Raw genomic sequence first — 15415 nt, 5'->3', positions numbered from 1 at the left:
GGCCTCAGAAGAGGAAGACTCAGCAGGAAGAGGGAGTGACACATTCATCCTGCAGTCTTCAAAATGCCTAAATGTAGGAGCTTCCAGAAGCCAGTGCTGCCTTGGAGCCCACATGAGACCATCATCAAAGTCCCCAAAGCCTGTCAGACTCCGACCATTCATCCGTCCCTGAACATTTCCCCGCAAACACAAGACCTCGAGTTTGAACTGGTGGATGGTAAAAAATTCAGAATGTAATGCTTTTATGCCTTCTGCTTATTTAAAAATTAACCAGATAGAGGATTCAAGGCCATAGGGCTGAGAAGTATTAGGTTCAAAAAATCGTCACCTCTGCCTAAACGAGAAAGATGATTTATGCTGCCTCTTCCCTTGGAAATCTGTATGTTGATGTTTTGGTTCTTTTATATTCTCTGCTTTTCTTCCCTTTGTCTTCCCAGAGACACAGATCATGAGAGTAAGAATAAATGTCAGGGGTGGGAGGAGGGTGTGCTGGGTAAAGGTTAAGTGTTATCAACTGGTGGATCTGGGGGTATTTTTCATTTTGGGTTTTTTTGGGGGAGAACTGGTTACAAAATTGTCTCTAGTTTTTTAGTTCTTAATAATGGAATTTCCTAAGTAATTTAAAGGGGATTCATTTTTCTTTTTTCTTTTTAAAAATTTTACTAAGTCTACCTGCCCCCCCAAAGTGGGGCTTAAAGTCATGATCCTGAGATCAAGAGTCACATGCTCTACTGACTGAGCCAGTTAGGCATTCCTAGTTTTTCATTTATAAGAGAAAAATTGCTAACATTTATTGAATATTTTGGTTTAGTCACTGAGCTTTCCATGGGTTACTTCACTTAATTTTTATTGAAACCTCTGTGGTTGATCTTATTAAAAGGCCCCCTTTTTTTTAAATTAAAAATAACCTTTCATTATTACAAAAAGAACAGATGCACACGGTAGAAAGTTAGAACATACAGATAAGCAAGAATAAGAAAGTAAAATACTGTATTCCTGTGGCCCAGGGGTGACCATTAGGTAATACATTAGGGTGCTATCCTTTGATTTTTCTCTATGCATCCATATATACTTTTCATTTCACCTTGGCCATACTCAGATTTCCCTGTCTGTCCGATAAACACCATTTGTATCTGCTCATCTAGAAGGAGATTTGCTGTAGGACCACAGCTGCACTTGTTTATATCCTTGAGACCTCATTTTAATCTAGCAGAGTTCCTCCTTTTTCTTCCTTCATGATCCCACCTGGTTGAAGAAACTGGACTGGCTTTACTATAAAATATCCCACCTCCCAATCTTGTCAGATTGCTTCCTCATGGTGTCATTTAGCTCCGTCATCTCTCCTCTGTCATCTTTCAAAAAAAAAAAAAAAAAAACTGGAAGGTAATTCTATAGACTTGATGGATACAAGTTGAACATTTTGGGCTAGAATCCATCAGTACTGATGTTGTGTGCTTCCCATTTCATTAATGATGCTAATATTCATCACTGAATTAGGGTGGTGATGTTCCAATCATGCCACTGCAGAGCCAAGTCCCATTACTTTGTCTATATTTAGATGCTTGGTCTCCTGAATGGTTTTTACACCAGTTAACAGTCTTTGCCAGAGTCTAATCTCTTTAGAGGTTATAGAATGAGGATTCTTGCTGTTATTAGTTACTAGCTGTAAGGAACTTTGCCTCATCTACTTGGGTTTTCTGAAACCCTGAAATGCCTCTCCTATTGGAGAGGCAGAGTCTATGCTCAATTTTTTGCCCCAGGTTATGAAGAATTGCTTTAATAGTCTCCTCCAAGGGTGATGCATTCAGTTTTCCCCGCTTTCTCTTTGTTTTTTTGTTTTTAAAGATTTTATTTATTTATTCACGAGACACACAAAGACGCAGAAACCTAGGCAGAGGGAGAAGCAGGCTTCTCACAAGGAGCCCATTGTGGAACTCGATCCTAGGACCTGGGATCACACCCTAAGCCAAAGGCAGATGCTCAGCCACTGAGCCATCCAGGCATCCCTCCTGCTTTTCGTTTGAATACGGAAATGGACTCATGAATTTTCATTAATTCCATGTGTTTGGATTCACTTTAATTTTTTTTAAATTTTTTTTTGGATTCACTTTAATTATTCTTGTTGATACTCAAGTTGCTACAGCATTGAGCGGTAGACACCTCCTTGAGATGTCTCTTTTGCCTTTTAAAAAAAAAAGATTATTTATTTGAGAGACAAACAGAAATGAAGTGGGGTAGGGACAGAGGGAGGGAGGGAAGGAGATAAATCTCAAGCAGACTCCCTGCTGAGTGTGGACCACTCCCCTATGTGGGGCTAGATCCCAGGACCCTGAGACTATAACTATAACCTGACCTGAAACCAAGCTCTGCCATCCTTGTGCCTCTCTTTTGCCTTTTAAATACAATCCATTTATATTTCTTTTTTAAAAAATTTTTTAAAAGATTTTATTTATTTATTCATGAGTGACAGAGAGAGAGAGAGGCAGAGACACAGGCAGAGGGAGAAGCAGGCTCCATGCAGGGAGCCTGACATGGGACTTGATCCCAGGTCTCCAGGATCAGACCCTGGGCTGAAGGCGGCGCTAAACTGCTGAGCCACCTGGGCTGTCCCTATTTCTTTTTTTTTTTTTTTTTTAATATTTTATTTATTTATTAGGGACAGAGAGAGAGAGAGAGGCAGAGGGAGAAGCAGGCTCCATGCAGGGAGCACGATGTGGGACTCGATCCTGGGACTCCAGGATCATGCCTGAGCTGAAGGCACACGCATTTAACCGCTGAGCTACCCAGGCATCCCAGCAAATATCTTTCTAAAAATGTAGGAGTTCATATTGATTTTTTTTTAAACCCATTCTTACATTGCACTGTTTTTATTTAATTTCTTTGACTTATAAATGCCTCTTTTCTCTTTCACCAAAAATGTTTACTTGCTTTATTCTGCAATATAAAAATAGCTTTAAAATTAATTTTTTTACAGATCTGGTAACTGAGGCTTTTGGAAGAACCTAAGTGAATATTATACCACATCTTTCCAATTCCCTCGGCAAAAAAGCTCTCCCTGGCCATAATAAACTACTGTTATTATCTGAGCCCTAAAGTTATTTTTTAGTATATTTGATCTGTGAAAAAAAATGTAAATGTTAGTTACACCCTGAGAGACTAAAAATATAGTCTTAGATTTTTATTTTTTCTTTAAGATTTTATTTATTTATTTGAGAGTGTGAGCACAAGCAGGGGGAGCAGGAGCAGCAGAGGGACCAACAAACCCTCTGCTGAGCAGGGAGCCTGGCTTGGGGCTTGATCTCAGGACCCCAGGATCATGATCTGTGCCAAAGGCAGATGGTTAACCAACTGAGCCACCCAGGTGCCCCTAGTCTTAGATTTTTAAATGGAAAGATGGAGCGTAGAATAAAATGTATTACTCATTGTGTGAAAAGGTTTTAAAGCATGTTTCTGGGTCCTTCTGGCAACCGGTGCATGTTGACCTCGAGGTTGGTAGCGCTGGGAGTTCATCCTGGCCGGTGCAGACTTTGTTTTCCTTGGTCTGTGTACCTTTCTCTAGTTCCTCACAGTGTGGACAGGTTGTCAGAAATGAGCCTGACTTTGACCCCACACCTCCTGCCCTCTTTGCAGGACTCTTGACTGTAGGTCTGTGACGCTGGTCTCTGTATTCATGTTCGCAGGTACCTGTTTGCTCTGCAGGTGAAGCAGGACCTGGCTCAAGGCAGGCTGACCTGCAACGACACGAGCGCGGCTCTCTTGATCTCACACATCGTACAGTGTAAGTTCTGTCCGTTTCTCTTTTGAGGTCCTGTTGGAGATAACAGTGATCTGATTTTGGGGGACTAACCACATCTATTTAACACAGTAATTATATCTTTGTGTTGTTTTGCTGTTAGCTTGAGTGCCAATGGATTGAAGACAGTACTCCTCAAACCCAATAGGTCTACCTACCACCACCACCCCTACCCAATATTGGCCTGTGAATTCTGTGTTCAGTGTCTACTTTTATCTTTCTTTTCTAAGGATATATTTGAGAGAGAGAGAAGGGGGGGAGGGACAAAGGAAGAGAGAGAGAATCTCAAGCAGTCTTCTTGCTCAGCACAGAGCTTAACGTGGGGCTCAGTTGTACAACCCATGAGGTCATGACCTGAACCAAAACCAAGAGTTGGATGCTCAGCTGACTATACCACCCAGGTGCCCCTCTTTTCAAGGACTAGTATGCAATTGTTGATAATCTCAGTTGACTTAGAGGAGAAGCTTGGACAGATGATGTCCAGTTAAATTTGTTCTGTTCTGTTCTTGGACTTTTTTTTTCTCTTGGACTTAATACCCATTATTGAATGTGACACATTAGCCTTAAGACATAAAACTGTCAATGATGGCACTTTTTGTATTCTATTCTCTAGAGTTCAGTAAACACCAAGACACATGAAGCTGTACTGAATCCTAGTGATGCTTGAAACTGGATATTTTAACTTTCTTAATCTAGGAGTGCTCATTCTAAGGCTTACTGATAACTCAGCTGGGCATTTTCTTTTTTCCATCTTTGCTAAGGTAGAAGTTACTTGAAATGGAATATACACATTAGCACTAGTATAAAACAAACTGTGCTGTCCTATCATTTAAAAATTGCTCTTGGGACGCCTGGCTGGCTCAGTGGTTGAGCGTCTGTCTTCGGCTCAGGTCGTGATCCCAGAGTCCTGGAATCGAGTCTTGCATTGGGCTCCCCACAGGGAGCCTGCTTCTCCCTCTGCTTATGTCTCTCTCTCTCTCTCTCACATAAATAAATAAATCAAATCAAATCAAATCAAATCAAATCTTAAAAAACAAATCAAAACTTCCCTTGTATCTAGAGTAGACTCATATAATCAGCCCATTTGAATAACTGCCCAGGTAACAAGATTTCCAACAGTTTGCAGAAAGCGTCACTCCTAGTGGTTAATAAATGACTTAACCTAATATGATGAGGTATTCCTTGAGCCCATGCTTATCTTCTCTTTTATATATGGGCCTTACTGCAGATCTACTAGACTTAGGAAGTAATATTATTGATTTGTCATAGCAGCAGGAGGCTAGAAAATGATTGATTCTTCCACTGGCCCAGCTGGAGCCAGATGAGTTGGCACTGTTTTGTGCAGAGCAAATATTCTCAGTGGGTGCGATTTAGAGGAACATATAGGCCATATCCTGCATGATTACTGGAGGTGCATTGCCCAAAGTGTGACAAGCTGCTTCACAGGACAAAATGAAAGGTAGGTTTCTTAGCAACTGTTCACTAGCTTTTACTCAAAACAGCTGGGCTCTGGTCATTAGGCTACTTTTTATTAAGCTTGTTACACAGACCATATGATTCAAAGAAAAAGACATGCTGTCCCAGGGGTATTAAATTGGTATAAACTGAGCCAGAGCTTGTGTTGTTAAGGTACAATTATTACTTTAAAGGTCTGTCCTTTAGATTTCCAGATCACAGCAATTTGGGGACTCTGTAGAGGTTACAGGAGAAAAATATACCTCCTAGTCCTCGTAGATGAAAAATAAATAAGAATCTGCAGCCTGGCCAGTCATTGCTGACTCTAGGACTTTAAGAAACTTAATAAACTTTGTTTTATGTTGCCAAATTACATCATGTATATTTATGCCTATTTACTATCGGCTTTTCTCTACGTGAGAAAGCATTTGGGGTTTGCACTAGTAATTATTATATACAAGAGTTTCAAAAGTTAATATTGTAAAATTTGAAATTCTGGGACTTCTTTAGAAGTCATAAGGTCATAATCCACATGTCTAGAATTCACTGCCTAGAACAGAAGTAGTCCTGGTTGGGTGGGGAGGAAGGAACATGGATGGATGAAGATGGATGGACGCTGAAGTTTTATTTCCAGCTGGTAGAGATGACAAAGAGGGGGAACCATCCTTTCATGTTGGTACAGTTGTTAAGTATGTCCTCACAGGATGTCTTCTGACATCCAGCCCTGACGATACACAAGGCTGGGATCACCTTGTCTGCTGCCTTCTGGTTTGCTAGCTGGGGAATGTTCCATGGGGAATGTAATAGATTATGAAGTATTAATCATTTGTGGCTGGGTTTTCTTCTTCTGTTTCTTGGTAGCCGAGATTGGGGATTTTGATGAAGCATCAGACAGAGAGCATTTAGCAAAAAACAAGTACATACCTCAGCAGGATGCGCTAGAAGACAAAATCGTGGAGTTTCACCACAACCACATGTAAGTCCCACTGGGCGCCTCATGTTCCCTTTGGGGTGTTTCTGTCCTTCAAGCGTAGGTGGGTATACACACACACGCCCAGTAGCTATTGGGACGAAACATGCAAAGGGTGAGAGAGAAGACCACAGAGGTTCCTGGGAGTATTGTTACTCACCTTGGACTCTTCAGACCCCGGTTATCCACTTAGGACCAGAGCTCTATGATCCTTCTTGATATCCTGTCCTACTGGAGTAGGCCTGGGGTGTAGGACACCATGCTATGGAATTAAAGTAAGTGTATAAGATCAATTAACAGGAAATCTAGAAAGTGATATGGTCAGCTAGGGGCCAAGTAGGAATGTTACAAAAATCTAGAGTCTTTGTATCTTCTCCATTTGGGTGGTTTTTTGTTTTGGGGTTTTTTGTTTTGTTTTGTTTTGTTTTTTGTGATCACTAAAATAATCTTTCAAAAGATGCTCTGTGCCTGTTGTTTTGTTGCTTTGTTTAAGGAGGGTACTTGAGCTTTGATGATAGTATGCCAGTGTTGCCTTGAACCTTGCTTCCAAGTGTAGGCCCATTGTAAGTGACTAAAAACGTGTTTTAACACAGTGGTGTTTTGCTTTTATGTGACCTTAAAGGGAACTCTTTGAGATTCCAAAAAAACTGGGCAAATGTGAGCTAGACTTTTAGGGTTTTGTGTTACACAGGCAATAGGGCTTTTGTCCTCATTGCTAGACTTTTGGTGATAATGAATAGGAGGTTGGGTGTCATCTGATCAGATAGCTCCATTGTTTGTGATGAAATGCCTTTTTATTTCCCAAGAGAAGTTGCTTAATCTCGAATTAATAGACACAGGGAATTCAAATCTCCTGGCCTTTCTCTTTAATTTTTTGTTTTGTCAGTGGACAAACACCAGCAGAATCAGATTTCCAACTTCTGGAGATTGCCCGTAGGCTGGAGATGTATGGGATCCGGTTGCACCCAGCTAAGGACAGGGAAGGCACCAAGATCAACCTGGCTGTTGCCAACACGGGAATTCTAGTGTTTCAGGTAAGAGCGTGTAGAACACAACTCCGTTCTCTTGGTGACGGAAAGATCAGAGTTGGCCCTTCAGCTCTGATTCCGTGTTGGGTGGGCCAGGTGAAGACCTCTGATAGTTAATTTTAGGTGAACAGGGGAAAGACTATAACCTCATCTCAGGTTCTCTCCAGGCCCTGAGCATCCAGATTCTAGTTCATTTGCCCTTGCTCTGGTTGGGAGAATGCAGAATTCAAGATTCGCTTGTGTTTATTGACTCTGTAGGATCACAGAAATCTTTATCAGTGGACCTGTGCTCAAAACACAGGATGGTAAAAATCAGGATTTCAGATCCCCCAAAATAAACACTTTTTTCATACTGGCACATGATACCCATGTCATTTCCTCCCTGCCCCCGCCCCCGGCCTTTTTTTTTAACCTGTTGAGATTTTTAGTTGTTTTTTTGTTTTTTGTTTTTGTTTTTGTTTTGTTTTTTTACCAAATTTAGGGATTTTTAAACCTACTTTAGGTTTTCCCTGAGTCAGCTGGTTTGTGACTTCAGCTATACATAAAAAGAAAAATGTAACTTGTATTTTTTAAGATTGAGCGGTTTTATAAACTCCTAAAAGCCAGATACTATCTTAAGTCTGTAGCAAAACATTGCACTTGAATCCTAACCTGTGTTTTACTTAAAGACATAATTTTCTGTACTCTGAAATGTGTTCTCTCTTGATCACACTGCTATTGTACTGTTCTCTTGATCAGTGCTGCTTTTTATCTCTTAGCAGCTTTGTTGAGTTATTGTGGACCGTAGAGTAAAATTTAAAGTATCCATTTTCCTGAGTTCATATATATATGTGTGTGTATATATATGTATGTATGTCCTGAAGCCATCAATAAAATCAAGACCCTGAACATATTCATCACCCCCCCCAAAAGCTTCCTCAGTGTTTTTCTTTTAAACAAAAGCAAGTCATCTGTGCTTTGATTTCTTTTCTATCATTTTTTTAAAATTTAAATTACGTAACATATAGTGTATTGTTAGTTTCAGAGGTAGAGCTAAGTGACCAATCAGTTGTATATAAACTCAGTGCTCATCACGGCATGTGCCCTCCTTTCATGCCCCTCACCCAGTTACCCCGTCCCCCACCCCAACTCCCCCAGCAACCCTCAGTTTGTTCCCTATGATTAAGACTCTCTTATGGTTTGTCTCCCTCTCTGATTTCATTGTGCTTTGGTTCAAAGGGATATGGAGAAAGTGCCTGCCTTTTAAATAGGGTCATTTTCACCAGTTTTGAAGGTGTAAATATGTACATAATCTAAAATACTTTCTTAAGCTCTGCCAGGTTTGGTTCTGTCTCCCCCTTCCTGTTTTACCAAAATAGTCCCAGTGCTTCTCTCCTCCAGTATCAGATGTTTACGACGGACGTGAATTATCACAGAATCCTGTCCCAAGAGGAGTCAAGGTTGGGTTTCATGTGGGAAAGTAAGAAGGGAAGGTTTGAAAGCAGGATGGTATTGGAGGCGGTGACTGCTCTTCACAGTGTTTGACCTGCTGAAATAACCTTAGGAGTATTTGATGAGTAAAATGACCATGAGCCAGATAGAGTTTTTGGTCCTACCCTGAAATTTTTAAAATCGGAAGCTTTAGACATTTCTAAAAATCATAAAGGGGGGAAAAGGAAGTGCCTTAGAATTGAATTAATTTGCTTTGATTATATGTGATACAATCTAAATATTGAGAATTGCTCAGTTATTTAATCATGTACAGAGGCTGTATCTTGGAATTAATCTTCTTGCCAGTGCCTAATTGTTTCATTCCTACCAATTTAAATAAACGGTTCTGGTGTTCGAGCAGACTCAGGAGGAATTCTAATTTTAGTTGAGATGACAGGACAGATGGGAGCTAGTAACTGGCAGCTTCCTCTTGCTTCTCCATCACCCTGTCTCTCCACACCTGTCTTTCAAAGACGAAGATGTGTCCTTTCCTGAGACTGTTCTCTGGTCTAGAAGACATACCACAGGCCAGGCCTCCCCTCCCCATCCTTCTTGTGTAGTTGGCAGCCTGCTGGGCATGGGAGCCAGACCAGTGTGCGCAGTGGGGGTTGATTGCTAACCTGCTGGGTTGCTTTTATGGAGATTAACAATTAGCTGCTGGTTAAGGGAATCTCTGGATTCTCATTCTACCACATGAACTGTGTGATTTTGGACACGTTAAAATCTACCCATGCAGCAGTCTCCACATCTGTAAGAGAAAGATAATAAACTCATCTCACTGAGTTTTGTATAAGGTTTGATAAGATAAGGCTTGTAAAGTCCTGATGGAGTGCTTGGTACTCTGGAAGTGATGGTCACTAATTATTGTGCTGGTTGTCATGGTTTTTATTTTTATTTTTTTTAATCTTTCGTTTTATCCTTCCCTTGGCCAGCTGCTCCTTTCCCTGGAGGCAAACTTCGTTTGAATGCCAAATCATATAATTAGTGAAAAATAATGCTCCAGAAACAGGCATCAGCCACAGCAGCAGCAAATCCTGAGAATTCTCTAGCAGAAGGCGTTCTTCTCGAGCATTCCAATGGCAGGTCCCCATACGCAAGGCAGACCAAAACCCCATGTTGCTTATTAAGCATTTCCTGACTCACTGGCTGATACCTTTCTCAGGGTTTCACTAAGATCAACGCCTTCAATTGGGCCAAAGTGCGGAAGCTGAGCTTCAAGAGGAAGCGCTTTCTCATCAAGCTCCGCCCCGATGCGAACGTAAGTGGATGGGGGGGTGGGGAGGCTGGAGACCAGACCAGACCACCCAGTGACCCTGGGGAGTGGAGGGGCTCTGCTAGGGCACAGGCTGGAACTGCGGCCAGCACTGTGCAGGTGTCTGAGGGTCTGTACCAGAGGCGTACCCAGATGCTCAATAGCCATGCTGTCACCTGGGTGAACAGAGCCCCTTTGGGTAGACAGCCTGACCCATGAGTTGCTAGGGCTCCAGCCTCCAGGTCACCTCCTCAAGACCCCACTCAGCATCCACCAGATCCGGGGCATACCCTTGCCCACATGGGCCTCCAGCTGGCCCCAGTTTTCATGTCCCTACTCTTGTCCCTAAACCTCCGATAGCACCACCCACTTCCTGCAGAACTCCTCGAAGATGTCGCTCACCCCAGGACCAGGTCAGGGAAAGAAGGAGCATCTCCTTCCCCTGCTGGAAATGGCAGTGGAGGACACGGATGATAGATCCTGATGTCTCCAAGCAGAACTTGAAGATCGTTTCTTTACCATGGAATGAAAGATGACAAATAGCCATCTAGGCTTATCGTTCAGCCACAGAACACATTAAATCAGCTTTTATGGCCAGACCTGGGAAGCAGCCACCCACTAGAAGTTGTTTTTCTGTGGGAAAATGCTTTTTGAGTTCCAGAAGGCTACTTACCAACATAGAATTGCGGCACACTTGTTTGTAAGTTGGGACTGCCCAGAACTGTGAGAGCCCGCAAAATAGTTGGAATGGCTAGGAACATTCAGGACTGTGGGGAGTCCTGTTTATAAAATATGGCCACTGACATTGAGAGCATTCGGTCGGGGAATAGGAAAATGACACTATCGGCTTTCCAGAATCAACGGACGTGATTTTTTTCAGCCTTGAGTGTGACACTTCATGCTCCACCAAAAGAAATGTTCATTTCTTATGTGGTCCCTGGGGCCACCTGGAGGCTTGAGCCATATGTTGCTCAACAGAGAAAAGACAGACCAATATGCAAAGTTGGCAAGAACCTTCAGGGAGAACATAGAAGTATGTTTCAGTTATTTTCAGGAGGTAAAAAAGGGATTGTAGTATTTGGATTTTTTTTAAAGAAGGAAATGTAGGCCACATACACAAAATCTGTTTATGAATTCTGTCAAAAGAAGTGTTCTGACTTCTAAGTATTCCTGTTTTCTTTAGTTCCTTTAAGGAATTCTGGGGGAGGGAGGGAATGGTTGAGTGGTGACTGTATTTTGTCATTAGCAACAACTGTATTTTACTAAATAGGTGAATTTATGGTCCTGCTAGATAATAAAATACACAACTGAAATTTTATTGGACATATTTATTTTCTGTCCCCTTTCACATTGTTTTGCCCAGTGTCCATGGGTAATGGGGGGGAAAAAACCACAAAGTGGTATTTTCTCTTTTTAGAGCTCATACCAGGACACCTTGGAATTTCTGATGGCCAGTCGGGATTTTTGCAAGTCCTTCTGGAAAATCTGTGTTGAACATCATGCCTTTTTTAGACTTTTTGAAGAGCCCAAACCAAAGCCAAAGCCTGTTCTCTTTAGTCGAGGGTCATCGTTTCGGTTCAGGTAAGGATTCCATGTCACACCCCTGCAGTTTGCCATGGGAACATTTGTCCTGAGACCAGCTGTTTCCTGCTGCCTGTGATCACTCCTGCATGGTACAGTGGGCTGATAAGAGGAAAGCCAACTTCCAGGAGAAGCTCTGGCTGCTGGGGTGATGGTGTGATCAGTCTGGGAGGCTCCTGGCAACCCCTTGCTTGTGTTTGAACTAACATCAGCCAAGAGACAGTCCAGTCCACCTGGCCACAACATACTCCTGACAGGACTCTCTAATTCAGAAAAGATTTTCCTTCTCTGTAGAAGCAAGTGTCCCATTAACATTTGGTGTAGCCTCCGAGAATGCTGCATAGATTTGCACATCATTAGTTCACTGTCTCACTCTTTTTTTTTTTTAAAGATTTTTTTATTCATTTGAGAGAGAGAGTACACATAGGGGCAGAGGGAGAGGGAGAAGCAGACTCTGCTGAGCAGGGGGCCCTATGTGGGACTCCATCACAGGACCTGGAGATCATGACCTGAGCTGAAGGCAGATGCTTAACCATCTGAGCCACCCAGGCACCCCTCACTCCTTTTAGCAAACATTTGAGTGTCTTCTGTATATCAAGGCCTAGTCTAGGTGCTGGGGATTCACAGCGAACAGAATTATCCCTGCCTCCTCGAAGCATACAGACTCTCCCGATGGTTGCTTAATAAGTAAACACAGAATTATTAAGTGGTTTAGTCATTTGAACACTTGCTGTTTTAGAAGGGAAATACCAAGAGATGAAATGGACACACAGAGTTTCTCTTAGAGCTGTTCTTATTCCTGGCTTGCTGAGAAAGCCCACAAATCTCCCAGTCATGGAAGGAGAGAGGGAGGTAAAGAATGGGATGTCTTGTGTTTAAATGAGAATGCCTTGCTGTCTTCTCTTCCCTCTCCTCCCTTTTAGCGGTCGGACTCAGAAGCAGGTTCTCGACTACGTGAAAGAAGGAGGACATAAGAAAGTACAGTTTGAAAGGTAAGAGAAATTTCGATATTCCTTCTGATGTGACAAGAGTCATTCTCTCTGGGTGACAGTGCATTCTTGCTTAATCTCTCTTCACCCAGGGTTGGTGAGTTACCAATCTAGTGCCTCATAGTAAAACTGGGTCAGTTTAATGAACAGAAACATTGGAGGGCTGGGGTATGTCCTCAAGGGTGAAGTGACATGTGAACTGACCTGGAGGGCCAGGTGAGGAGGAAGAGGAGTAGGAGATGGGAGCGAGGATAAAGCACTGTAAAAATATCATCTTCTGTGAGTCCTTAAGTATTTTGGGATTTGAATTGAAAGTATTTCTATAAACTTTTAATTAAATACAGTTTGGATGAGAAGCAGCAGGATTTATTACTATCGTTAGTGAATGCTTATAGCTCTCGCTATGTTTCCACACACTCTGCATACATTAACTCAGAGTCTTCATACCAGCTCCATGAAGTTGGTGCTCTCCTATTGCTTTTTTTTTTTTTAAGATTTTTATGCATTTATTTGAGAGAGAGAGAGAGAGAGAGACCACAAGTGGGGGCCAGGGGAGAGGGAGAGAAGCAGACTCCCCACTGAACATACAGCCTCATCCCAGGACCCTGAGATCATGACCTGAGCTGAACTCAAGAGTCAGACGCTTAACCCACTGAGCCATCCAGGCAACCTTCTCCTATTCGCTTTTTTTTTTTTTTTAAAGATGAGGCACTGCAGCTCAAAGAGATTAAATTACTAGCATCTCAGAGCTAGCAAGTGGCCCCTGGTCAACTGGGTCCAAAGCCCCCAAAGCCCTCTGTTGCCCCAAAGGGAGAAGCAGAGAATCTAGGGACAAAGATAAAAGGGTAAACAGATCATGATGTGATGGTGCACTACAGGCTGTTTAGTGCATGTGGATTTTTTCTTTTCAACATTTTTCTTTTTTACATTTTAATACATCCTAAAAATACAATATAACACAGAGAACACAACAAACATCCACATTTTTTTTGTTTCTGAGTTATTTTCCCCTTTTTTGTGTGTAACTACTTGTGACAGATGTAGCTACACCCTCCCCCTTAACCAACAACCGTCTTTGCTATTTCCCTCTCCCCTCCCAGAGGCAACAACTGCCAGCTTCATGTTACTTCTATTGTGCATATTTATGCATCTGAAGAAAATGTGCAGGATTTCTCCGGGGTGTGCTTTTTCATTTAACTAGTAGCTCACCGTACATAATTCTGCATCTTGCATTTTAAACCCTACCCTGGGGCAGCCTGGTTGGCTCAACTGCTACCTCCAGCCCAGGGTGTGATCCTGGAGACCCGAGATCGAGTCCCACATCAGGCTCCCTGCGTGAAGCCCGCTTCTCCGGAGAACTCTGTGCCTCTCTCTCTCTCTCTCTCTCTTTCTCTGTGTCTTATGAATAAATAAATAAAATCTTTAAAAAAAAAAAGTCCTTTAAAAAAAATAAAAATAAACCCTACCCTGATTTGGGGATTGGTATTGGTATTTTAGGATATTGTGAAAGTATTACATTTTATGTATCTGATTCTCTGGTGATAAACGTTCAGAGTGCTCGGTGTTTTGTTTTGCTTTTGCTGAAATGAACTTATGGCTGTGACCATCCTTGTCTGTTTGGAGTATTTGGAAGAAAAGCTGAATGAATGTACATTCACATGTAATTTCTCTGTATTTATATGGTTTTGTTTGAGTACCTGAAAAGTTTCTAATGCTTGTTCACTGAGGAAGAGGAGGACACCGTAAAGTCAGGGAAAAGATGGAGAGGTGCTAGTGGCATGAAATAGAATTTTCCTTCTGCTACTGGGACTGTAAATTCATTCATGGGGGCAGACCTTCTCTGAACTCACCACTATGAAAGAGTTAGCTGATGAGTAGGGATTGCGTCTATTCTAGCATTGATCTAGGAAATCATCACCCACAATACATGAATTGATACTGTATTGTCAGACCAGAACTTGCAATTCAGTGTTATCCTTGGGCCCAGCCACCTCTCCCTCCCAGGGACTTTTCCAGAACTAGAAAGATAGTGAACAGTGGCTGGAGCTCCTGACCACTTGTACCATTGAACAGAACTAGGGGCTTGCAGAGAATTTTTTCAGAATTTAAGTAACCCCTGAACCCTACAAGTAGTATAAAGAGAATGACTCTTCAGGGAGCAGCCATACACACTACTTGAGATGCCTTCATATTGAGGATGTGCATAAGGCTGTTATTTTTCATTTAAAAAAACAATAACAGCAGCTTACCTAACTTTGGCTATCTTCTGTGATTTTTTTCCAGGAAACACAGCAAGATTCAGTCCATCAGAAGCCTGGCTACACCGCCTACAGAGCCGAATTCAGAAGTGCCAAAACAAGTCAGTAAATGCTGATCAACTATTATAAATTGTCGGGGGAGGGTTGTTACCAAACTTTCTCTGCTAAGTACTGGGTTTCATAGTATGCTTCTGAGCTATTTGCCCTTCATCTTTGGGGTTCTTTTTGTAGAGGAGAATATAGCTATATGCCCTGGCTTTGAGCACCCCAGCCTATGCTCCATGAGCCCCAGAGTGGGTCCTTTTTTAGCTGACTTAGTGTTCTCTGTCCCATGCGTTTGCCATGAAGTTTGCTCTGTTGGCCTGAACTCAGCTTAGGAGTGGAACCACCCACAGAGCCAATAGAGCGGAGTCCACCCTCCCCCTACACGGGGGTGGTTGTGTGAAGACACCAGGCCCTCCTTTGCACCTGATGGGTGTAGCTCCCATTCACCGCCAAGGTCAGAACCCTTTGTTGGCACCAGACTGGGTGGTGAGTTCCCAGGACTCATGTTACAGGGCAGTGACCGCAGCTGGCAACCAGAGACATTATCACTCTTGCCCTGAGGTTGGTGAGAGCT

At 42.4% G+C, this 15415-nt stretch overlaps 1 protein-coding gene across 1 annotated transcript in view; it reads left to right on the top strand.

The window, feature by feature from the left end:
• Nucleotides 1-15415, top strand: part of FARP1 (FERM, ARH/RhoGEF and pleckstrin domain protein 1) — a 282324-nt gene that overhangs the window by 207719 nt on the left and 59190 nt on the right. Inside the window, 7 exon segments of the mRNA XM_041731186.1 lie at nt 3681-3778; nt 6110-6224; nt 7105-7252; nt 9879-9974; nt 11386-11549; nt 12473-12541; nt 14822-14897. Of these exon segments, the coding sequence (XP_041587120.1) occupies nt 3681-3778; nt 6110-6224; nt 7105-7252; nt 9879-9974; nt 11386-11549; nt 12473-12541; nt 14822-14897 (766 nt within the window).

This window comes from Vulpes lagopus, chromosome 16 (genome assembly GCF_018345385.1).
Source record: "Vulpes lagopus strain Blue_001 chromosome 16, ASM1834538v1, whole genome shotgun sequence".
NCBI classification, from domain to species: Eukaryota; Metazoa; Chordata; class Mammalia; order Carnivora; family Canidae; genus Vulpes; species Vulpes lagopus.
Note: the sequence above shows the minus strand (reverse complement) of the source record. Positions and strands in the feature narration are given on the sequence as shown.